Genomic DNA, 25,923 nt, shown 5'->3' on the forward strand with positions numbered 1-25,923 from the left:
CTGGCTGGAAAGGAGCAGCCAGTGGACTGACACAAAATAACCACCACATTCCCAGGCAGAGCTCCAACAACATAGCGCAGACACTCAGGGGCCTCACAGAAGTGTTTCTGTTGACCTCCAGCTAGAACATTGGAACACAGCAAATTACAAAGTGTCCATTCTAGGTCTGCTACTGGCACCCTGGAGCTTTGTAATTTTCTCATCATCTTAAGTAAAGCTAGTCAGTGGTGCTCTCCAAGCCCTTAACCAGCCCCCACCCCATTCCCAAGTCAGCAGATGCTACCTGGGCCACACATTTGTCCATGAACAGCATTCATTACCTCCAGAAGCAATGTAGAACCCACTGGGTGCATACTTGGCCACTACCACTTGATGGGCATGTTCTGTGTAGATGTCAGCAATAGCGGGGTTCTGTGGGGAAAAAAGTGGAGGCTGAACAGAAGGATTGTACAGGCACCAACAGCTGCTGGCTCCCAACCCAAGAGCAGGGCAAGGACACACAATGTTTAACATTAGACCATTATCGACAAAGTCCTAGAAAGATACCTACCTGTCCATCCACTGAAGCCCATTTGGCCTCTTGGATGAGGGAATCTGAGATCCATTTTTGCTGGCTTGCTTTTTTATACTTCCCATTATACACAACAAATATGTACTTGCGGAACACCGCCCAAACGAACATTGATTAAAGAGTTCTATGGTTCTTCTGTCCTATATAGGAAGCTGTCAGCTGATAATAAATTCATCTAGTCTATTCCCACCCCGTCTCCCCTGAGTAATGCCAATTCTACCCAAGCACCCTTTGGGGCCTGTCACAAGATTGCTCCTGGCTCTGATGTTGGAGCAGAGGAAGCCCGAAGCTGGGGCTTGGGAAGAAACTTGGGCTTGGGAAGAAACGAGGATTCCCTGCACCTTCCCATAGCACACATCAAAAATGGCTGGACATGAAGCAAAGAATGGGGTAGAAGCTAGGGCTACAAGCCTGTGTTCCTCAGCAATGACGTTTTGCATTTGTGTAGTTTGTAAAAGTACATCCCTGTTCATTCATTCCCAATCACCTCTCTCACAAATATGCACATCCAGGCAGTCTTCCAACATGGCCACAGATGCTTCTCAGCCTCTCCACAGTTAAAGATGAGGCTGTCTATCCTGATTGCTGCTGTCAGCTTTCTCCAGACCAGTACTCTCTGGGAAAGGAGGCAGCTTCCCACATTCAAGGCTGAAATCACAAGGGAGAGGCTCAGGTGGTACCAAGACTTTTCCTGAAGCCCCTGTCTTCCCAACCCTAGAGGTTTGTTTATTCTTAGTCAAGGGATCCCATACAGCCCTCACTCTACAGATGAGACCACCCACCTCCTGCCAGCCAATGCAGCCACATTCTGGGACTCCTGAGTGATCTCACTTCTCTGTGCATGTTGGTCCCTTGCCCAGTACACATGCCTGGCTGCCTGCCCGAGACCACCACTCACTCATCTTAAGCGGCATCTCCTCTACAAAACTTACCCAACTGCTTCACAGCTCTTCTGTAGTAATTACTGTAGTGGAGCAATTACCACATCCCTGAGGGGGCTGCATGGAAATCTGGGAACCCCACCCCTCCACATAGTATAGCTGCCCTTCTCCTCCATCATTTCTGTTACTTGCTTCATATGATATCCCATGAGCCATCACAGCACTTAGCTTAGCAAATAAGGTGCTAAATACATGGTATGTGGTGAGGGAAAAACACTGATAGTCTCTTTCACCTAAAACTTAACCCATAGACTAAACATATGCCAATAAAATAAAAAAGACAGAGAACCCAAAGAGGACATTGAGTATTAAATCAGCATATAAGCAAGTGTTCAATAGCATTCATCTTTTGGGAAATGAAAATCAAAACTACCATACCTATAAGAACCAATGAGACCAAAGACACCAGCTGCTAATGAGGATGGAGGGAAGTGGCACTGGACTGTTCACACAGTGCTGGTGGAAACTTAGTGACACAGTTGGAAGATATCTAGGTAATTACTTATGAAGGAAGTTAAATGCATACGAGATGGCAAGAAGGCTTGGTGGATTAAGCAACCTGAGTTCAATGCCTGGAACCCACAGAAAGGTGGAAGGAGAGAACTGACTTGGAAGGTGTCCTTTGGCCTCCATACATGTGCCACACATACGCATTCAGAAAAAGTCCCACTCTTGGAGTACTTCACTAGAGAAATGAAACCCCGTGTCCACAAAAGACCACCAGGTAAGTCTCATCAAGGGGACCTCAAATTGGGGACAACCCCAATGGCCACCAGCAGATGAATAAGAAAACTAGGTGTGGTATATCCATCCACTATCAATACAACACTATTCAACCATTAAATGGACCAAACTACTAACACCTACCCAGCTGTACCTCCAAAGCATCAGTCATGAAAACCCACGAGTAAGTTCTAGAATGGTAGCCCCCATTAAAATCTGGATCAGGAACCGCTGTGGGCAGCATGCCTGGTAGGAGCCAGGGGCTTCCTGGAATGCTGCTATGGTTATGGGACTGGTCAGGTCTGGGCACCTGCACGGCACACCTCAGTGAAGCAACCCCCTTCTTCTCAAATCCATTCAAGTTTCACATTCTGACCAGCCCCTTCCTTCACAGCACCTGACACATCTATCCTCACCTACAGCTGACAGAGCCTCCTGAGGGCTGTGAACCCTGCTCTAGCTACAGGACTATGTGATCTCCTAGGCTGCATTGCCTTCCAAGGGAAGGAAGGAAGGAAGTCAGCAGAAAAGGGTATCGCAAAATGAAGAAAGAGGCAGCAGAGGCCAAGGGATCACACTCTGCTCCTAACATTCCAGACCCTAAATGGTCAGGGTGCCTGCAGAGTGCTTGTAAAGCCCCAAAGGGCACCAAATCCTGCCTAAGCTGGATGAATCATTCACTCACTCACACTCTCTCACTCACTCACTCTCAATTGTGTTCTGAATACAACTGGGTCAAAAGACTCCAAATTACAGATAATGACTTGCATCTGAGTCAGCAGCCTCCTCCCCCACCCTCCTAGGCTCACGGCAGGAGCAGCTACTAGTGCCAGGAAGATGGGGTGGCCTCCCTGTCCCAGGCAACTGTGTATCCCACTGAAGGCTCAGTTCAGGCCACAAGACAACCAGGGTGATCACACACACACACACACACACACACACACACACACCCCAATTGCACAAGCACCCTCTCCCCAGCTTCTTCTCTAGGTGAACAGCCTATCTGAGGAACCAAGTTGAAGAGCATGGGGGATGGTTATCACTGTGTGCAGGGCCCACTGCCCTATTTGGGGGCTGGGGTCACCATAGTGGTGTTCCTCAGTCTAGACTTCCTTCTTACACTACTGCAAGGGGCATGGGACCAGGTTCTAGCCATCAGGTCAGAGGCTATAGGATTCCTGGGAGAAAGTAGAAAGGGCCACCTCCCTGCATGGAGACCCAGGGCTGCCCAGTGCTCCCAACCAGCCCTGGAATACACATGTTTACCCACCACATTTCAACCCAGGAATTCCTGTCGCTCCTGGTGTTAGCAACAACTATTCAGCCAATCCCTGTACCATCCATCAAGCCATGTCTTTAGACATCAGCTGGCCCATCCTGTGCCCTGGAACCACAGGCCTTTCTTCTGGAGTTCCCAGTATTACATCTTGCCTGGGAGGGCAGTAGCAACTGACATAGCCCCTGCAGCTTCCGGAGTGCTCTGCCTCCAGAGTGAGGGAGGGCTGTGGTTAGGATCAGACTGGAGGCACATCTAAGACAACCAGGGTAGCCCGCAGAGGACACGGGGAACATGCAAATTAACCCTTTAAGCCATGTCAGTCAGTATCACAAAAAGGGCCTCCATGTGCTTCTTTCATTGCCAATGGTCTCCTGGAGCACATCTTGAAGAGCACTGGGCAGCCCCCACCATTCATCTGTATGGGGTGGAGGCACACTTCCAGGAAGGGCACTGTGTTCCAAGTACTCCCAGGCTAGAGGTGGCAAGGCCTGGGAGCAGATCCTGCTAAGGGCAGGCCTGTGCTAAACAAAATGTATAGGGCCCTTCTGTTTTACCAGTGACACAGGGCCAAACCTGTGTTATTGCAGTAACCCAGCTCAAAGCAGCACCCACACCTTCACACAACAAGAGTAGAACTTCTGCTGGGCCAAGCTGAGCCCCAGACTATACCATGCTGAAAGAGAATTGGAGGAGACCAACTGACTTAGTACAGTGCCAGCCTTAGGTGGTAAGCACAAGGTGTGGTTCACAGGCTGACCAGCCATGCCCCCAGTAACTCATGGAGTACTGGTTAACCTAACAGGGCAGACACAAAACAGCACATCAGACACCTTCTCTGGCTCCATATCACAACTCTTAGCTCACCATGCCTGCTGTACCCCTCATCCAGCCTATGCTCCACAAATCATTGCTTAATCCCCTCATCACTTCCATCTAGACTGTGCCTCCTTCCTAATCCTCGATCCCTCCTCCCTGTCAAAGATGTAGCAAAAGGTACCTCGCCCACCTGGCCTTTTCTGATATGCCGTGCCACACTACCTATACATTATTTGGGACGTGCCTCCTTTTGGCACACTCCACCAACCATCTACACTAAGTCGATCACACACTTTAAGCAGAACAAAATAATGCTGGGCTACTGACGGGTAGCCTGAGCCACACACATAGCCTCTACCTGTTGTCTTGAGTCATCTTAGCCCGGTCTTCTCCCTCATCCATGTTGCTGCAGTCACTACTCTAGCTCAACCCAACTGGTACCCATAGATCCTACCAGAACCCATACTCTTGTGATTGCCTTGTGTTGAAGTACTTTGTCTAGCCCTCACCCAGCAGGTAGGTGGTCTTGGGTGAAGGGAATGGAGTTCCTGGCTCTGGATGCCAAGCTGCTACTGTGTGCTCATTTCTGTCTAAGTGGTCATCAAACACACAACTTGTCATGAGAACCTCAATTTGCTATGACAATGTGCTCTATGAGCAGGCCCTTAAACCTGTACCCCCTAGGCTGACAGCCATCCTGGAAATGCAGCAGCGACTCATCAGGTATGTACTTAAACAGAGGAACTGTTAGTCCTCAAGTCCTGTTTCTCCCATCTCTACCTGCAAGGGCCCACACAGGTCCTTGTGCACAGGCTGGTAACAGATAGTGCCAAATGAAAACTTTTTGGTGTTCAACCTCCTGCAAGGGGTTTAAAGAGACAAGCCTGTGATTAGCATAATTGCTGTGTGCCATTCCCTGAGACCTGATTTTATAGGGTCAAGTTTCCCAGATATTAGTTCTACAACCCAGGAACCAAATACCTTCTTTAAGTTCTCCCCATATTGCTCTTCCCTTTTTTTTTGGCCGGGGGAGGGGGGGGAGGAGGGTCCACATTTGTCAAGGTACATAACTAAAGTTTTCCAAATGCCAGTTCCCAGCTGGCCTCCATCACCACATGCTTTAACTCTGAAGAGAATTTCCTCTTCAAATATGGCAACAGGACACAGGAAAAGAAACAGGGAGCACCTTTCCTACTGGCTAATTCAAAAGCCAGGTCCACAGAGCATTTTCAGTCAGAGAACAGTTGATAGACAGCCACAGTAAGAGTGTGGCAAGAATAATAAGTAAGTTCAAAAGGTGGGTACTAGAACATTTAGGATGCAGTGGTGCCATACATTCTGTCTCTGCACCATGGAGGCCGAAACGGGGGAAATTTTGAATTTTATGTAGCCTTGGCTATATAGTGAAACCCTATAACAGGAAAAGAAATTAGGTGTGGTGAACTTAGTGGGCTACTGTGTGCCAGGTGTTCCAATGTGAGGACATGAGGTGAACAACACAGGAAAAGCCCTGCTTTCCTGGAGTTGCAGGCAAGGGAGAACATCCTTGAACACTTAAGAATAGCAACGGGAACAGCAAAGGCCTGGTTCACATTTACTGCCAGCAGAAAACAAGAGAAGGCCAGAGGCAGAAATGCTGTTTAGGATAAAGGCCCTCTAGTAATTTCTAAACACAAGTATAAGAGATACAGGCCTTGTGGACATTGGAGAATTACTATCCAGGCAAAGGCCACACCACCAGTAGGTCCTAAGAGGCATGTGGAGAAGTGAGGGGGCAAGTAAATCTGGAGCTGACAGAGAAGGGAAGGTTGAGAGGAAGAGCACTGTCACAATGATGCTGAGTGTAAGGTGCTCCAGCAGGCACAGTAAGAACAGACCTCAGGGCAGCAAGCATGGCACCTGGATACAGTAGGAAGCAAGGCGAGTCTGCAGATTCTAAAGGACTCTAATGAAATGTGACACGGTAGCTATGGAGCTCACTCAGAGTAGTCTTGGCTCTTGTACCTTTACACCAGCAAGATAGGGTTCAATCTGGGGGAAGAGGCATCCAAGGGCCCCCAAATGGGTTCAGGGACACATAGGTATGAGAAGTCTACAAAGCATTCGGACCTCCCATGATGTGGTGCTAGCTTTCCAGTCCTCCAGAACTTGGATCCCTACCAGAATACCTTCCTTCCTGCATCCGGAATGTTCCTGAGAATTCACACCTCATTTTCTCTAGCAACACGGTCCTAATAAAAATCTAACCCATCTCTATGGACCAGTAGCCCAACAGAAAACTAGTACATGCCTGTTAACATCCAGCACACAAAACGATGTAACAGTACCCTACTCCATATTGTCCTGACATGCCAGGAACTTAACCTTGGTGGGAACAGAAGTGGCTGCACCTCCAGGAGAGAAAAGTGAAGTCTGGAGGGGAAAGGTCTGGCAGGGGTACACGTCACTGGGGGTAAATCCACCCCTTTCAATCTCCCTGTGCACTGTTCCTCTGATAGTACCAGGCCAGTGGATTCAAGGGACAAGCTGGCCTACACCAGTTCTCCCAACTGGATGTGAATAGAGTGGAGTGACGGAAGCTGTATATATGACAAAACCAAATTCCCCAAAGCTCAGGGTACATGAAGATGCTTTAGACATCTTTGTCAATCCACAGAGCTCCCATGTGGCCATCTCCATTTTCCCTTTACTTTCTCAAAACCGTATGACCTCAATGCAGTGTTAAGCCCTTGAGGAGGCATCCCCAGTTCTAAGGAGGCAGGATCAGCTTTCTAGGAATCCATGCAACTAGCAAAGCAGGCTCATACCCAAACTCCTACCCCACTTGAGGTACCCAACAATGCTTCAGAGGTCAGAAACTACCACAGAGCTGATGACTGGTTGGCTTCATTAGACCAACAAAGACACAGCCACAGCCACAGCCAGCAGCCACCAAAGTCCAGAATGCAGCCTCTCTTTACAAAGAAGCTAGGGTCTGCCCTCAGCCAGCTGGGAGGCTCTTGGAGGATATTGGTGTCTGAGTCACCTCACCTGACCAATGATGCTCCTAGCATGCATGCAGAAGCTGAAGGTGACAGCCTTGGTGGAGCAGTCAACCAACACCTCCACCTCTCTACCAGTCCTTCACCAAGCATGGTAGTAAAGTGCCCTAACTCCTGGCTGCCACCTCCAGTTTCCACCCCATACCATTCCTTAGGGCTGAGGAGAGGAGGGACAAGATTTGAGCCACCATCCTGGAGATGGAGAAGAGGCAGACAGACTCATTTCAACAATCAGAGGGAAAACATTAATTCGCAAAGGCCTCCCAAAATCCTGGCCTGGAAACAGGTTATCTGCAGAAAACCACGAGGCTGAATACACTAGTTCCTGTTTCTTCTGAGACTCAAATCCAAAGCAGTTGGAGTTCAGATAACTGGGTGTGTTTTCTGGACTCTGGCACACCAGGAAGCTGGGGGTATTAGGATGATTAAGCAGAAGGGCCATTTACCAAGTGCTCCATTAGTGCCCAACACAGTCGGCACGAGAATGGCTGACCAGCTCATTCAGCCGGTCCAGGAAGCCAGGGAAGTGGAGGATCATCTCACAATCTCCATTTTCCCAATGCGGAAACTGGGCTCAGAGAGGACCAATCACCAACCGACCATGATCAAGTAGCAGCAGCAGCCTCAAAGCCCTTAGCTCTAAGAACCAAAATGATGGAAGCCTCAGTTTCCCAGTCAATGGGGGTTTGGGGTGAACGAAACAGTCCAGTCTAGTCATCTGAGCCATCCAAGGTGTGGCTCCTGGGCAGAAGGGGCGTGGCTACCCCTCTCCTCAGGCCAACCCGCTGGGAGATGAGGGGGCGGAAGGGCAAGAATTCCCGACTCTGGAGGTACCTCGCAGGGCAGGGACGAAAACAGGGCACGCGGGGGCATGGGGTACTCACATCGATATTCCTCAGGATGACGCACTTGCCATTGGTGTAGAGAAAATGATTGCCCTTGGGGTCTCCGCCGAGGATCTTGGAGACGCCCCGCTCCACTTGGGGGAGGCTAGCGAAAACCTTCTCTGGGAAGACACAAACGCGTAACGGTGCATGAGGGGCGCTCCGGGACACTTGGGACCCGGGGAGCCACAGGCGGTCAACACCGGGGGTCCCAGGCCGGTCACCTGTTGCCGCCTGCGGGCGCGGCCGGCAGACTTCCTGGTCGGCGGTGGCGGCCAGGCCCCGGGGTCACGCAGTTCGCCAGTCCAGCCCACAGTACCCACTCCGGGCTTCCCGGCCCGCACCCCGCGACCGTGCACGACCCCAGCCGCGCCCTCCTGCCTACACCGACCCCAGAAGCCAGCGGCCGCGCGTCGAGGCCCACGCACTCACTGATCTCGTACGGCATCCTCGCCCACTTGTTACGGCGCAGCGCTCGAATGGGACCTCGCAGTGACCGAGCCCGGGGACTGCGCGGAAGGCGGCGCCGAGCGTGCGGGGCGCGGAGGGGCGGTCCGAAGCCCGACTCCGAGACCGGCTCGCGCGTGCCCCTGTACGCTGCTGCTGCGGACGACCCAACCCGGAAGCGCGGTCCCGGCGCGGCTCGCCCCCAGCTTTGACCATATATAGTCAAGCGCTCAGCTCCGCGGCTGCAGCCCGACGAGCCTGCGCGGACACGGCCCCGCCCCTCGTGCGGTCCCGCCCCGGAAGTGACGCAAATACACGACTCGAGAAAAGGCGGCTCCGGCCACAGTAGAAGTCTGGGGGTACCGGTTATGAGCTTCTCTTTGCTATAGCGGTGTCCCCTCGGGCGGTTTTCTGCCACCTTGGCGCCTGGGCTTGTAAAAGACTTGAAGCTGTGGCTCGCGTGGCTTTAAAAAAAAATCTCGGGTATACTTAGGAACTCTCCTTCCTTGAGGCAGATACTTTATAAAGCGCCTTCTAGATCTGAACTCTCCTGTCTCTTCCTCCTGCTAATCCTACTCTTTAAACTTCTACTGACAAAGAAGCCAAAAGCAAAGGATTTAATTGTTAAGGCGGCAGGGCCAATTTCCTAATAAGCCGGGCACGGGGCGGTGGAGTGGGGAGAGGGCATGAGGGTTGGAACTCTGTTCTTAGAGGGGGGGAGCAAAGCCTGGAATTTGCTCTGAGCCTCAAGATGATTCATTAGAGCAAAACGAAGAAGACTAACAGCTAATTGCTTGAAAAGCTCTGAAACCTTAGTTGGGAAACCGGAGAAGTGGTCTTTCAGAGGGAAACTCCTAGAAATTTGCCTTAGATGAATTTGCCTTCTGCTTCAGAAATTGGAGCCAAGTGTGTCTTGTTAATTACTCTGTAGGTCAGACCGACCTCTTCTGGCAGTTCCCTGGCTGGCTACCCACCTGTTTGCTATCTGGCCTGATACAGCTTAACTTTTCAGTTGCTATCTAGTGGTTAGATGCCTCTACAGGAGTTGCAAATTTCAGAGAGCTTTTAAAGTGTGTCCTCCTAGGGCTTCTGTGGCGCCTCAGTGTTAACTTGAAACTATATCCTGTTTTCTTAGTACCTAGTGTAAGACCCCTCCCCAAGCTCAAGCCTCCAGTATCTTTCCCCAGGACTGCTACCACCCCAGTCACCATGAGGAGGCTGAAACTTGATGCAAACAGCAAGAGGCTGTAATGAAAGGTGGTCGTTTGTACAAATGGGCTCTCTCAGCATGAAGGCTAGAGAGCAGCCCTGTCACCCGGCACAGGCATTTTAAAGGCAAAAAGCATAAGCTTAGGGAAGGGCCTTGTGCATTGAACCCTTGAGTCATGGGTTCCTAGGAGGCCCTTTGTCTTGAGGGGAGGCCTGGGATTCAGCCTCCTGACCCCACCAGTTGTAAAACCTGCAGATATCAGGATGTGCTGACTAATGGAAGCTATCTTTGTTTCACAGGGACTCTTAATTGTTAATTATTGATACGTTGGCAAGTGGGGCAATCTGTTTTCTTCATGAGTCCCCTCGGGGTGGGTAGCCATCTGGGAATTCTTGGTACCCAGTTATCTTATGGCCTTGTAAGGGAGTAATTGCTGGTGGCTGGTAATTTCCAGGCACTAATTGATAGTAGTAGCCTTGATCAGTTTCTGGGCTATATTTCTTTGCTAATTAAGTCTTTCATTAGTCTCTTCTTGGTGCTGACACACCAACATTCTTAAGGTCCTAGGAATGCTAACCCATGCCCACTGTGATCTGTTGTCTTCCAGGATTGCTGGTTTCTAGGGCGTCCTACGCGATTAAGTTGACTCGAAAGTATTCACTTCAGTCACAACTTTTCCCAAGTTTCACCTGTCCCAACCTTGAACCTGTAACCAATGAGTCTCTCCTGCCCCAACCTTGAAAACTAGAGTCCTAGCCTGCTCTCTCCACTTGACTCTGTGATGTTATTTCATACGATGTCTCAAGGCTTGAAAAAAATCTCCAAACTGCCCGGAAGCCACATGTGGCTACTTAACTACAATTACGACTTGAAACAGTCCTTGTGTTACTCTGTCTACCTTAATGCACAGAATAGATAGTGCTCTGGTCTACAGCTTTGCTAAAGATATTTTCATTAACAGCAAGGTGTCTATCCTAGGATTCTGGGAAAAGATAGCGTAGGCTGTGAGTTTTCTGACCTACTAGAATTGTTCTAGATGACAGTTGTTACAGATAATCTTTCTAGTAGAGCTGGGGAGATGGCTAGACAGTTAAGAGCAGTGACTGATCTTCCAGAGGATCCAGGTTCGTTTCCCAGCAAGGAATCTGGCACCTTCAGACATACGTGCAGGCAAAGACATCAATGCACATGAAATCTTAAAGGAAAACCTTTCTAAACCATACTAAAGTTGCCACTCAGTGAGTATTGTACAAAGACTGCTGGATCACTTGTGTGAGGAGGACTGTAGGGATAACTTAAGCAGATGGATGCAAGCTGTCCTGTGTGCATAAAGGCTCAGCACCGGCAATGAAAAGAGAGACCCTCCAAAATATACCAGGCTTTGGTATATTTTTCAGCTTAAATTACATGAAAGCTTCAGAGAACTTGGATACTAGGGGCAGCTTAATCACTATAAAAATCCAGTACCATGTGTCAAAATAAGTTTTCTGGGTTTTAAATAAGGGTCACTGAGGTGTTGCTTCACTGTGATTGTTTCTGGGCAAAGTCAGCTGGATTAGCTCAAACCACGCATCCAGGTATAGCTAATTTGTTCCTTGCAGTTCTACTCAGTGTGTGAACCTGAGCCAGTTGACTTTGTATCCATGCAATGACTTTCATCTAGAAATTAGCCTGATTCTTGTGCCTACTTCTCTCTGTACCCGAAGCCTCCACTGCTGTTCAAGGGTGGCTTCTATTAAAGGTAGCTGTAAAAGCAGAAACACGGCCAACTGAGATCCATGCTCTGCTTTCCCCTCCCTAACTGCAGGCTTTGGCATGTTTTTTCCCCACTGATAAGTGAAGCGGTAAAGCTTCATATATTTTAACTTCTAGTTCATGCAAATCTGTTACTGCCTCTGTGTGTGAAGATGTTAGATCCTCTAGAACTGAAGTTAGACATTTGGGAACAGCCATGTGGGTGTTGGGAGTTGAACTGGAGTCATCCGGAAGGAGCAGCCCCTGCTCTTGAACAGCTGAGCCATGATCCTCATCTCCCACATTCAGTCCTTCGTCAAATGCAGTATTTGTGGAAGCACTTAGCTTGAGTCTGTGGATCTCTACCTTACTAATGCTACTTTCTCCAATTGCCTCACGCCACCTGGGCCTGTGTTAGCCAGCTGGTTCTGCCCTAATTAGAATCAATCTACTACAGCCAGTGTGGTGTTAGTCGCCTTACCCCTCTACTCAGTTTTTGGCCTCGAAAGCCTTGGAGTTAACCTTTCCTGCCTGGCTTTCATACAGCTTAATGGGTGTGGTTCCGCCCTGTCTAGCACCTACCTCAGCCTTCTGTACCTGCTCTTTCTAGGCCATTCCAGATGCCTCCATTTGAGGTCAGCCTCCTTTACAAGCTACATACTATAGTGTTCAGCACCTGGGTACAGCATTTCTCCCTTCCCCACAAGAACTTTGCAGACATTTCAAATGAAGCTGCTGGTTGTCATTGCTGTGAGGAAATGGGCGGCTTAAGTCACAAATCTGCATCGAATTCCAAAGCATGCTACTATAAAACAAGGGACCGGAAAAATATTTAGGGAAAGGCCTGGAACAGTCTTAGGTAAGCTAGTTTTAGTTACTTGAATTAGCCTTAGTAGTTTGTGATGGGTAAGCCTTGAAGTTCCTGAGAAATGCACCCAAACACATTCCAATGTACTTTTCCTCAAGATAGAGATATTCATGGGAAATGGTTGCAATTATAGATATTCTTGTATGGTTCCCCAAAAGAATGTTGGTAGGATTCTAGTTTTAGATTCTTGATGTGGTCTTCCCAAAAGAGCAGTCTTCCCAAAAGAGCAGTATTCACTCATCCCGATGTCAACAGGGGTGACTGGCTATCTCCAGCTTCCTGGGTTGTCTTGTCAACAGCTCCAGAACGCCAAGCATGATCAATTCCTGCAAGATAACCAAATAAACTTGCCAAGTTTAAGGAGCTCTTCCCCACCAAAGCAGTTTCTTACGTACATTGTAACAAAAACCTGGGGCCAAATTCTAAAGGACCTCCACACTTGTTCTCATCTACATCCAGCCTGAAAAAGGACCTGGTGCCACTAAGTGGGAACTAGGCTCGTGCCCCTACCCTCTAGACCTGTGTGGGAGTCTTCCCTGTCACTGAGTCTACCTTCTCATAGCCTACCCTCTGAAGGAATTTAGGTAACTCTCCCAGTCTTGGGTCTGCTAAATGAGCTAAAATAAACCATACTCTGGGGTCATCAAGAAACTCTGAATAGCCAGGCTTGGGTCATGTCTCTCCAGTGCATCCTCACTTTCACCTTCACTCTGCATCAAGACGGATGCTGCAGAGGGTTGTCATTGTGCTCTTGAACAGGCCTGACTATAGAACAGTAGTTGTCCATTGCTGGATCTGACTGCAATGTCTTAGGCTGCATAGCCTAGTTTTGGATCTTGCAAATCATAAAATCCATTCCAGGTTAAAGACCTCTGAGGTGCACTTAGGTGAGACTAGAAGTGTTTTCAAGTCGCATGTGGGAAAGATGAGCTTCAACTACTTTGATTCTGGAGCTGAGGCCTGGTTTGGTTGGGGGGGGTGTGGTTGCCTGGGGAGAGCTGTGCTGTTACTCTAAAGGGACTGCTGCTTTGGTCCTCAAGCTATTGTTTGAGGACAGGTTAGAAGAATTCTGGCCTGACCAGCAACCTACCCAGAAATTGTATTTCTTGATGAAGGGATAGCAAGTGGATTCTTAACTCATCCCATCCCTAAGGGAGCTTGGTTTACTGGATGCCTCCTTGAGACTATAAATTTGTGTTCAATTGTTAAAGACCTCACCGGCCCCATCCCCAATCCCCACCCTCCAACAAGCTTAGTGTCCTGTTGTCTGCTTGTAGTTGGCCTTTGTTTCTGTAAATGATCCAAGAGTAAGCTGGGACAGCCTTTTTTTTCTTCTTCCAATTGCTGTCCAGGTTCACCAGCTTATGACTGAGGGAAGTTCAGGCAGGAATGTGGAGTGGAAATGGGAGTAACTCTGATTGCTGGCCGGCTGCTCTCTAGTTCATAATCCTCAAGCCACAATCTTATGTTGACAACCCAGGCTACCTACTTGCCCAGTGATGGCATTGCCACCAGTGGACTCTGCTCTCCCACAGCAATCAAAACGGTTCATCCCAGATGAAGCAACTAGTGAAACTTCAAGGGCCAACTCCAGTTGAGGTTCCCATATTCCCAGGTGACTCAAGTTTGGTGTCAGGTTGACAATATAAGCCAGCACACAGGCTTTTCAATTCTATCACAGACCCCCAGACATTTGACATTTTGAGATGATCTACAGTGGTAGCTTCTGAGAACTTTGCATTACTGCCAACATTACAGTAATGTAATGTAAGATGTGTCTTGTGGGTAGTTCCTTACCTACCTTTCTGAAACTAACTTCCAAGGCAGCTAAGCCTGTTAGTCAGGGTTGGGAGTGGGAAGTGGCATGATCCTTAGTGGGGTTTGGCTGACAGCTAAGGACTGCAGTTGGCAAACCTTCTTTTGAATGACTTAGAGGAACCTAATCATGTATCCTACAGCCATTGAGGGAAATTCTCCTGTAGTACTGAAGGACTTAAGAATTAACAAAGAAATAAAATAAGGAGACTTAGAAAGAAAAAACCTCTCACACTAAAAACAGGGCGATCTGACTTAGAAATCTAACCAAGGTCACACTAGCAGGCAGCAATAACTCCCTTATAAGGTCACAAGACAACCTAACTAAATACCAAGAATTCCCAGAGGGCCACCCTGCCCTGGGGTCATGAAGATAAGAACAGACTATGCCACTGAGTAGGAGACCCTCTGGCCCCAAAGATAAGAGATCTCCAAAGAACCTGTGACTCTGTTTACCACCCTAACCCCTAAAAGCCTATGGTTTTCTCTTATAAAAGAAGCCTGCTTTTGAGGAACAGGGCTTCCTTTGTCTGTCGGACTGGGAGGCCCATTTGCGAAAATGTACCATAATAAATTTACCTCTTGTTTTTTACATCAGCTGGACTGGACATTGAGTTTTTTGGGGGGGACTGTCCAATTTGTGGAGACCCCTCGATCTGAGGGTCTTTCAGTACCTATGGGCTCTGTTACTGCCCTATGTTTTGCAACCCCCACCGCTTTTGATGGAGTAATGTTGCTAGGAGATTCAACTTTCATCTGCCTGCTGCTACACCAGGTGAAGTACCCTGAGGCCATGGTACAAGCCTGTTCTGTTTGCCTACCCAGAGTATTTTCCAGAACAATGGTTTTTTTTGTTTGTTTGTTTATTTTCAGGCCTTATTCAGGCCACGATTTTAAGACCATACTCTGGACACTGAGTATGCTTTTTTCTTCCTGGAACAGGGTTTCTCTGTATAACAACCCTGACTGTCCTGGAACTTGCTTTGTAGATATGCTGGCTTCAAATTCTGAGACCTTCGGGCCTCTACCTGAGTTTTCCTTGGATTAAAGGAGTGTGCCTCAACACCTGACTTTACACTGTCTTTATACATTAGAGGCAGCAGCAGTTCAGGTTTTAGCTGTCCAAGTTAAGAAGCCATTAGTGGTCTGCATCTAGTATTCAATTAGTGTTGTCTTTATGTACAAAGCAACAGCAGATCTAGAGAAGCCCAGTTATAGGAACTGATCTTGTAAAATTCAGATTTATGTATTCAGCCAGCTTTGGTGCTAGATTAGCAGAACATTTTAGCTCGAGTGCTACTAATTTCTTCCAATTTAGACTGTGTAAGCCAGCCCTCCTGACTTCTAGATGTGTGATCACATATCTGCTTGTGTAATACTTGGTTTTGGGGACTGGTTTGTATGGTCTGGCTGAGATCAAGGTAGGAAGACTTGGCCTTTGTTACTCTGTATGGGTTATGTTATTGAATTTCAGGTCCTAGCAAAACCCATTACTGGTTGCATGAAGACTGCTTCTATAGAAGTGTGCTTGTATGGACCTTAGCATACCTTGAATGTCTAATTAGCACTGTGCTTTCATCCTGATCCTGATTGGGAAAACTATGCATAGGGCATTAGCATGTTTGGTGGGGTGGGGTGGGGGTGGGTACACCTTTAAATCTTTCCTATGGAACTGGCCCAGCCCTCTTCCCAGGGGCTGTTGAGGATAATAGTTAAGGCCCTGAAGCTTCCAGAACACCGTCCTAGTTCAAGCCTGATAGCTTTCTGACCTTGTCCCCTGGGTGGCTGTTCCTAAAGCCTCCACTGTTGGCTTTCTCCTTAGTTCGCATCTAAATGAACAGGAACCAGAGGGCCTATTCCTTCCAAAAGCACATCTCTATAGGGCTACCTTAACTTCCATGGAGAAGGGATTCTGATAAACTTGGATACTCCATCAGGCTCCTTACTCCTTTTTCCTAAAATGAGGCATGAACTCTGTCCCATAGATGCCTGGCCCCATAGATTGTCTTGGGGAAGACAGTGTAAGTATAGTTACCTTTCATCTGAGCTCTGTCTGCTGCTAGCAGGTATTCTCTGATCTGCTTCCCCATGAGTGGACTATTCTCCACCCAAGGGGAAATGAATTGTAGGTCTGCAGGTGAATAGCAGTAATACTGGTCATCAAGGGTAACCATAACCAAAGAATTCGAAACATGAGTGGCCTGAAAAAATTCTTCTTGATCAGAAGCCCAAATCAAGAGACATGCTACAATATGTTTCTGAAACAAAAAAAAAATCTGTTCAGTCATCTCTCCCACAGGCTCTGCATGGCTTGGAGCATCTCTCCCGCAGGATCTGCTTGGCTTGGAGCACCATCCTCTTGGCACTTGACAAGTCTCCCCGTATAAATTGAAAAAAAAATTTTTTTTTTTTCTGTAGGGGAACAGTATCCCTAAGCCTATCAGAGCTGTTGGACTCGGCTGTGCTGCAAGAAGCTTGTCAATTTTCTTGTTTTAGTCAAGAGTATTCTAATCTGGAGACCATCCAGATGAGGTCTATTGATGGCTTGTCATAGAGTTGTTGGCTCAGCTGGCCTAGTCATATGCTGCTTCTCCACCACTTTAGCCTTTCACTCTTGTCTTCACTTCAAGAATTCTAGGACCATGAAATGGCATGCAGCTGGGATCCATATCTACCGATCTTAATGAGGCATGGGAGGAGTAACTGAAATGTCTGAGGGCAGGAACATGGATGCAAGAACTGAAGCAGAAACCATTGGGAAAGTTCTTTAAAGCCTTCTGCACCCCACAGCTTGCTCAGTCTGCTTTCTTGTACAACCCAGGACCACCAGCCTGAGGTGGCACCACCCACAGTGAGCTGGGCCATCCAGTTTCAGTTGAGAAAATGACCACAGGCTTGCTCACAGGCTAAACTGGTAGGGGAATTTTTCTCAATTGAAGTTCCCTTTTTCAAAAAAATTTTAAAATTAGATTACTTGATTGAGAATTCTGTGTACACCTAAGTTCTGTGAGAGTGTTGCCCCTTATCTCATTTCTAATTCCGTCCCATTCCAACACCAGTATTCCACTAACATGTGTTCTTTTGTTTAACCTACCAAAGGTAGGAAAAAAACCCAAAAGAGCAAATAAGCTACTTTTAGTCCTTGGAAAAATGTTAGTGAACACACAGAAAAATAACTCCTCTTCTTTACCCCAACATGGCAATGGAAGGTGACAAGAGATTGAGGGAAGAATAAAGAAGTCCTATATCACATATTCACTGGCTGCTTGCTCTTTAGAAAGTACATGTTTCTTCATGTGGAGATGGCACACTGAAGCCTAAGCTGTATTGTATTTAGGAAGGACACACAGCTCAGTCTCGTTCTGCAATTACTCCAGTTCCAGTGTGATGTGGAGGACTGGGAAGGGTAACACAGGGAGCAGGTGTAGGGCTTCTCCCCTGCGTGAAACCTAGCATGAGCCTGCATTGTTTCATGGCAGAAAACCTTCCACATGTACTACATGGGAAAGGCTTCTTTCCCTGGTGTATGACCAAATGTACTTTCAGGCCTGATTATAAAGCTCTTAGAACACTGGTTACAGAAAAAAGACCTCTCCTTGTGTCTTCTCTGGTGGGCTAAAAGACTAGAGGAGAATATTTGAAGATCTGTGACTTTCCTCACATTTGTATGCTCTCTGTAGAATCTTATGGTGACCCTCACATACGTGGAGTTGGCCTCAGATTCTGGCAGTCTTCAGTCTGCTCTAGCCTGAAGATAATCTCTGGTTGTCCCTTCTCCTTGGGGACAACTTCAAAAGAAGATGCCCTCTGGGACACTTAGTGGTACCTGGAGGTGACTTAATAAGCTCTCCTCTCATGCTGAGTGGATTCCATGAGAATCACCTCCCTCAGACTCGGGACACTTATCCTTTTGGGATAATGAAAAGGGAGGCTGTCTCACTCCAGGACTTCTAATACCACCACTTACTTTGCTAAGGTTCAAGGGATTGCTGTTGCCATCCTCACTGTCTGTTGCCAAATACATGTCTAGTAGGATCTGCGAGTGTGTCCTTGCATTCTCTTGTGTTGCCGATTGCAGTTGTTTCAGAAGCCTAATGACTTCTTTTAAGGACATGTGCTCAGGAAAGGGCTCATCTTCTCTCTGCCTGGAGACATGGACCATGATAGACTTCAAGCACTCTTCTATCAAATCCTCCATGAATCTCTCCTTGGTTCTGTCACTTGATTCCCACTTCTATATCAAGGCAAACTTCTCATTGCAGGGCCTAGTTTTGAGAGAATGCTCCAAGACCAGCTGAGAAATCCTCTGCTCCTTGCTCTGCTTTTCTGGCTGCAACCATTTAGGTGAACATCTCCCACAGGGTTTTTAGCTCCTTCTTTGCACAAGTGCCATTGTCAACAGGAATGTTGAGCTCAGCAATTGGAAGTTAGAGATGTCGTCTTCCCATTGCACAGGAGAACCCATGGAATAAACTCCATGTTGTCTAATACAGGGTCATTTTGTGGTGAGTGGGTCTTAAATGATACTCTGAGCTAAATGATACTGAGCTGGAAGCCATTCTACGAATCCTCAAAAGATTCCACTATGGCAGTCAAGTATGTGTCTTGTGACTTGAAGATAGTCCAGAGGTTCAGTCCTTTATGGTAGGGAATAGGACTTCATGGAGCAGAGGCAGTGCTGGAGCTGAGACTGCTACATCTTTTTGTTCTCTTTCTTGGGTGAATTTCAAGGGTCATTCCAGGAAGCTCTAGGATCTGATGCACCTCCAAGCCTATGGGTCTACTCCATCCTTTTCAAACTGATTGGAGCTTGTTTGTGTTTTTGGTAAAGCTAGCCAGCCCAGCCTGTAACAAGACAGTTTACATCCTATTTCAATACAGTCACTACTCAGAGATTGACATGTAATTTATATGTATATAGACTGTGTGGAAATAATCCTCTGCTTAGGTGAAAGCACCAGGTGGACAGCCCCAGGGTTTTCTAACCCATTCAAATGGATGAAATGTGTAGAAATGTGGAAGCCATTTCACCATGTTTTGGGAACTGCTATCAGTTTTGAATGAGTTCATTTGTGTATATAGGAAGTAAAAGCTAAAGCATCGTAGAGCTAGTAACATCCTATTGGATGGTCATGGCAACCAATAAAGATGGCTGGAGTTAGCCCTGCTCTAGAGCAACTCAAAGGTCAGTAGAACTAGGGCTTATATCCAGCTGAAATCAACTTGGGGCAGTCAGTCTGCTTGAGTTGCCAATAGAGTCCCAGGCAGAGAGCCTGAGTGTGTTGTCCCTGTGGCAAGTTTGTCAGTAAAAGAATGAATAGCGGAACGAAACCAGTAAAATGGGCAAGAGTTCATCTCCATAGAAATTGATCTTGAGGAGCTGGGAGCTTTGGCCCAGGACAGACATGAGATCACTGAACTCAGAATCCTGCAGCCAACACTACTTCAGTTCCAGGGTTTTCAAGATGGCTGTACCTCTCAAGAAGAATTCCAAGTGACTTAAGCCATACCTCACTTAAAATAGTCTTATGAGATTCCACCAACATCTAGAGAAGCTGAGGCATTCAAAGGAAGATCAAAACCAGTCTCCAGCAGTGGGTCCTGTTGTCCTCTCTATGGATGAGCTTTCCCCTTGTAGGCCTCTTTGGGTGGTGGGACAAACACTATTAAGCTCTGCTGGAAATTGCTTATCCTTGTCACCAGCCCCCCCCCCTTTTTTTAAGATTTTATTTATTTATTATGTATACAGTCTATACAGTCTTCTGCCTGCATACCAGCAGAGGGCACTAGATCTCCTTCAAGGTGGTTGTGAGCCACCATGTGGGTGCTGGGAATTGAACTCAGGACCTTTGGAAGAACAGTCAGTTTTCTTAACCGCTGAGCCATCTCTCCAGCCCCGCGACCAGCCCTTTTTAAGGGCACATCCTTACTGCAGGGCTACATTGGACAGGGGAAGGAAGCAGATCTTGGACATTTAGGGGTCTTGGAAAAGAATAGCCCTCATCCCCAGAGTCTGTTCTCAAGAATCTTCATCAGCATGTGACAGGTTGTCCATCGCATCCTGCTTTGGATATATAACAAACATATGTGTATTAGGTGCAAGGGCTGTGGGTGCATAACTTGAGCATGAGCCCATGCATGGCAGTCATTGTAGGAAGGAACAGAATAGCTGAGCTGTGTGTTCACAAAGAAATTACAGCGAGAGGGAAAAACATACTTGTGATTAGTAGGTACAGAAAGTAATAGAAGTGGACAAAGAATGAGTGGGGAGGGGTGAATTTTGATTAAAGGAAACAAAAATGCAGTCAAGTAACCGAAGTTTCAGGTTGCAGGAGGCTGAGACACAAAGATCATGAAAGCCATGTTATGTTCTTTGGGGAAGCCCAACAAAAGAGGGACATGACAAAGAATAAGGATGGGACAGGGCAGGACAGGTGGTCTGCTTAACTGACATTGGCCATTGTGAAGGAGGGGAACAGGCATGGAGACCTGGATAGGATGTCATGGAGCCAGACTCTACCCCATGGCAGCCTCAGTCCTCAGCTCCTCTGGTGTGCTTCTCTGTTGACTCGATCCTCCACACCACTGCCTTTATTTCCTCCAAGGTCAGGTCAGATATTGAGCCCTGAAGTAGGTAGCTTTCCTGACCAGCACCTGGGATTACTCCATATCTGGTCGGTCCCTGCAGGAGTCTAGTATCTGATTCAGGGCAGTCTTGGAGATGGTTGGGTCCTGGATGTTGGCCCTGTCTTCCTGGTGGGTGGCTTGTTTGTTTGGGTTTTCTTCTGGGAATTACTCTTCCAATGCCCATGAGCCACTTGAATCTGTCATCATTTCCCCAAAGACTGACTCTGACCAGTGCCTGAGTACTGTCAGATTATGGTGCAAGTTTCTCAGTCCACAGGAATTCTGGCTGGGATTCCTTCTCTTCTCTTTAGTTCCTGAGGGGTGTGGAGCAGCAATCTGTTGCCTGAGAAGGCATCTCCCTGCTCCTGTGGAGCTCCAAGGGTTAATTTAACTGTTTAGTTCTCTAGTTGGCAGGGGGAGCCTGCCGAGAGTGGATCCTAAAGTACCTATGTAGTGTCTCCTGCAATAGCCAACTTTATTCAGAGCATCTTGACAGCTTACAGGTGGGTCACTCCCAAGAACCCTCCGTGAGTAAAATATACAACCACAAGGACAAGCCACACAATAGTGACAACTTGTTTTTCCTTAGAGGCATATAAAGAAGTCATAGGCAGTTATAATGAATGATATGAAGTGAACTCAGTCTTATCTGCTGTTCCCAGGAGGGGCAGGAAATCACATTCTAAGAAGAACCATGTTATGGAGGTCAGATTACAAGACTCTCTCTGGTCTTGAAATTTTTCACACAAGTCCCAAATCTCATAGCTTCATTCATGGACCACGTTCTAACACTGACTATTCCCTTAGCTGCAACCTAGTTTCTCTCAAATATTGAGTAATGGGTGCAGCCTTAAGTGTGACATGTCACGGGTCGCAGGATGATGGCTAAGGCTGCCCTAATCATGCTCCCTTCCCCATCAAAAGGATGAACTCTGGAAATAAAGGGAATACAATCTTTAAATGTTGGAAACTTCATACATGTATATGTGTTCTGATAATGTCTTGACTTGTCCTGCTTCTAGCTCCAGGCTTTCCTCAACATGTCCCTCCTAATTTCATCTCCAACAGAACCTCCATGCAGTACCCCATCTTAATTAGTGCTGCTCTTATGTGCAGGAGTTTGTGCCCATTTTCTGGAGTGTGGGCAACCTTACCTGGTGGCCTCAGTTCCAAAGAGAAATGATACTCCATCCATCATCTTTAGTGTCATCTTTAAGTGTTGAATTCTTATACCTTGCCTGATGGTGGTGGTTCAGTCAAAATCCCTGTCTCTAGCTTGTTAGGAGATTTGACTATTTAAAACCATGTTTAAGCCATTTTTTGGAAGAGAATGAATTATATTACTGCTCTTGTGGCAAGAGCTCAACGAGAAATACTGGGTTCATATGCTGATTCCATCAGCCATATCAAACTGAATGAACAAACCCAGATTTAATAAACCAAGCAAAGCAGAATACTTCTTGGTGACTCTCGGGAATGCAGGAAAAGGGGAGAGTTGTGGCTGTTCTAATGATCAGGTGTTAAATACCCTGTTGGTATGGTCTTGATCTGCTCTGAAAGAGTGACCCTTCTGAGGCTTTCTGAGGCGCTGGGTCTGGAATGGGAGGAGTCAACCTGGAAAGGAGATCCCAACACTCCTATTCCTCATTGAGAATCTAAACTAACTAGAATCATGCAGGAATCTCTGTGGGGGAATGGGAGTTCAGAAACGCCTACAACTGCAAATATTTCCCCTGCATCTCTCAATCTTAAGGAAATCTGAGTAAGCTCGAATATGCTCACAGAGAAAAGATCATGAATAAGTCTGAAAGTTAACCAGAATTTCTCCAATAAAGGACAACTTAAACTGTAGGATCGGATAGGGGGAACTATTTCGAGATTAATGTAGCCCCTGGCCAAAGTTTCTTCACTAGATTGTACTTCTTGCCATATCTGGCACAACTCCATGAATGGACCTGTGTAGGGTGGCAAGAGAATGAAGAAAAACCACAAGGCTGAAAGCTGGCGTAGTCTAGAATCTGACAGAGGAGCCATACACAGAGCTGGGACTGAAGCTCAGGGTATATTGTGTACTTATGAGCCAGGGAAGTGAGTTGAGATAATAATCTCCATAGCAGTGGTCTTGTAGAGGAGCAGTCTTCAGTCCTAAATATCCAGAAGACAAAGATACAGCGTACTTTTCCTGCACATGCATTCAATATCCATATGAGGGTCGGCTGACGGCTAACTACCACAGTTGGCAAACCTTGTTTTGAATGACTTGGAGGAACCTAATCATGTGTCCTGCAGCCATAGAGGGAAATTCTCCTGTAGTACCTATGGGCTCTGTTACTGCCCTATGCTTTGAAGCCCCCACCCCTTCTGATGGAGTAATGGAGCTAGGAGCTTCAACATTCAAGTGCCTTATGCTGCACCAGTGAAGTACCCTGAGGCCAGGGGACAATCCTGTTCCATCTGTTTGTTTGCCTACCCTGGTCTATTTTCAAGAAAAACGTGTGTGTGTGTGTGTGTGTGTGTGTGTGTGTGTGTGTGTGTGTTTCCCTGTCTTACTCATGCCATGATTTAAGAGCTAGCTCTGGGCACTGGAAGCTTCAGGGCCTTCACTATTACCCTCAGCAGCCCCTGGGAAAGAGGCTCTTGCTAGTTCCATAGGAAAGATTTTAAGATGCACCCCCTCCCCCAAAGACACAAGCATACTAAAGTCCTGTGGCATAGTTTTCCCAATCAGGGTCAAGATGAAAGCACAGTGCTAATTAGACATGTATGGTGTCTGATTACACTGTATTCCTGAGACAAGATTTTTATGTATAACCCTGACTGTCCTGAAACTTGCTGGCTTCAAATTCCTGCTTCTGCCTCCTGAGTTTCTCTGGGATTAAGGAGTGTGCCACCACACCCAGCTTTAACACTATCTTTATACATTGGAGGAAGCAGCAGTTCACGTTTTGGCTGTCCAAGTTCAGAAGCCATTAATGGTCTGCATCTAGTGTTCAATTAGTGTTGTCTTTATGTACAAAGGAACAGATCTAGAGAAGCCCAGTATATAGGAACTGATCTTGTAAAATTCAGTTTTATGTATTCAGCCAGGTTCGGTGTTAGATTAGTAGCACTCGAGTTAAATGTTCTGCTAATTTCTTCCAATTTAGGCTGTGTAAGCCAGCCCTCCTGACTTCTAGATGTGTGATCACATATCTGCTTGTGTAATACTTGGTTTTGGGGACTGGTATGTATGGTCTGGCTGAGATCAAGTGTGGCCACCAGTATTGGGAAACTGCTAGCTCACAAAAACTCCCAGAGTGGACTTACACCCTGACACTGTGCTCTCTTGAAGCTTTCACCTACAGATCTTTCTTGCTGAAAAGATCACGGGTGGGGTCAGTTTTTGAAATGCCACCCCCACTAGCATGCCTGTTAGCTGGTGACACTTGAAATGGGGTCACTTGACAGGCATTATCTTGCAATGTGGTTTCTATTCCCACAGTTTCAAAATTGTACCATTTTCATGAAAAACTGAATCAGTATTAAAAGAAGTTTGCCAGACATCAAACTCATCCCTGGTCTGGTACAGGGCAGTGTCTGTATCATTTATCACACTGCTACTCTCCTGACAGCATTGGTTTAATTACAAATATGGTCAAATACCACCACTTTAACTCATTTTGTCCTATGAGAACCAAGTTTGAGGGCTGCAGGGATGCATCAGTGGTTAAGAACACTTACTGAATAATCATGAGGACCAGAATTCATGTCCTAGCACTCATACAAACCAGGTGTCCCCTGTACGACTATGCCTCCAGCTCCAAGGGAGTCAGTCAGACAGGCTTACTGACTTACAGTCTAGCTGACAGAACATGAGCCCCAGGTTGTGGGAGAGGCTCTGACTCAAAAGCTTCTGGTCTTTATGTGTGTACTTGTAATACACATGCACTTATATTCACACATATAAATAAAGCCTGTGGTTTACAGAAACAAGACAAAACCCACTTTTCATTGAATTCTCCCATGGAGTCATCTACTCTGAAGCAAATAGTACTTCTGTCAAACTTCTCAGCTCTAATGTCCCTCTAACTTTAAGGATCGGACAAACTGCCATCCTTCAGGTGGTGCCCCACGTTCATCCACTGACTCCTTGACAAGGAAGCATCTGGACTTATCACAGAATATGTTTTTGACCTTGCTGTGTCGTGGTTTGCATTTCAGATAATGTCATTTAATTCTACTGACTTCTTTCTTTTACACATGAATGGCAGGAGCAACATCAAGAACCCGAGAGGAATTTTTTTTTTTTAATATTTATTATGTGTACAATGTTTGGCACCAAATCTCGTTACAGATGGTGAGCCACCATGTGGTTGCTGGGAATTGAACTCGGGACCTTTGGAAGAGCAGGCAGTGCTCTTAACTGCTGAGCCATCTCTCCAGCCCCCATAAGAGGGATATTTTTATGGGGACTACAAACTTGTACCCAAGAGCAGTGCTTTTTGCTTCAAGTTGTTTTGGTTGTACAGGAAGTTTTCTTGAACACCCAGATCTAGTTCTTGGCTTGAGGTATTGAGGCTAATTACAGACAGTAGGGTGAGGAAATATCTAGACAACATCAGGTCCAATGCTCAGCTTAAAATGAAACCTGGGTCCTATGGGGTCAGGTGGGTCATATGGGGTCAGGTGGGCCATATGGGGTCTGGAAGCAAAGATGGGAACAGGAAAAGGAGTCCTGGTTTCTCTAGGGCTACCCTTCCATGTGATGGCCACAGTGTGGGCTTGAAAGGACCCTACCAAGTGCCCCATCCTCCCACATGCATCACCACACAGAGCCAAGTGATCCACAATCAAGAGAAAAGATATTTAATTATTTCTCAGTCTAATCTCTTAAAGCGCTCAGTGTTTTCACAAGTGCAAGGGGAGGGATTGTTCTCAGCCAACATTTACCAGTGATTCCGACACACGCAAAGAAACTGCCAATCACG

General features: G+C 47.0%; 1 protein-coding gene across 1 annotated transcript in view; it reads right to left on the bottom strand.

Annotated features, from left to right (window-relative positions):
* The window catches only part of Wdr1 (WD repeat domain 1), a 33,416-nt gene extending 24,543 nt beyond the window's left edge, over positions 1-8,873 (bottom strand). Inside the window, exons 1-3 of the mRNA XM_027387031.2 lie at positions 8,688-8,873; positions 8,256-8,377; positions 321-411 (exon numbers count right to left, since the gene is read on the bottom strand). Coding sequence (XP_027242832.1) covers positions 321-411; positions 8,256-8,377; positions 8,688-8,703 — 229 coding nt within the window. The 5' untranslated portion in view covers positions 8,704-8,873. The remainder of the gene's footprint in view (positions 1-320; positions 412-8,255; positions 8,378-8,687) is intronic.
* Positions 8,874-25,923: the final 17,050 nt, after the last annotated feature.

Source organism: Cricetulus griseus (genome assembly GCF_003668045.3).
Source record: "Cricetulus griseus strain 17A/GY chromosome 1 unlocalized genomic scaffold, alternate assembly CriGri-PICRH-1.0 chr1_1, whole genome shotgun sequence".
Classification (NCBI taxonomy): Eukaryota; Metazoa; Chordata; class Mammalia; order Rodentia; family Cricetidae; genus Cricetulus; species Cricetulus griseus.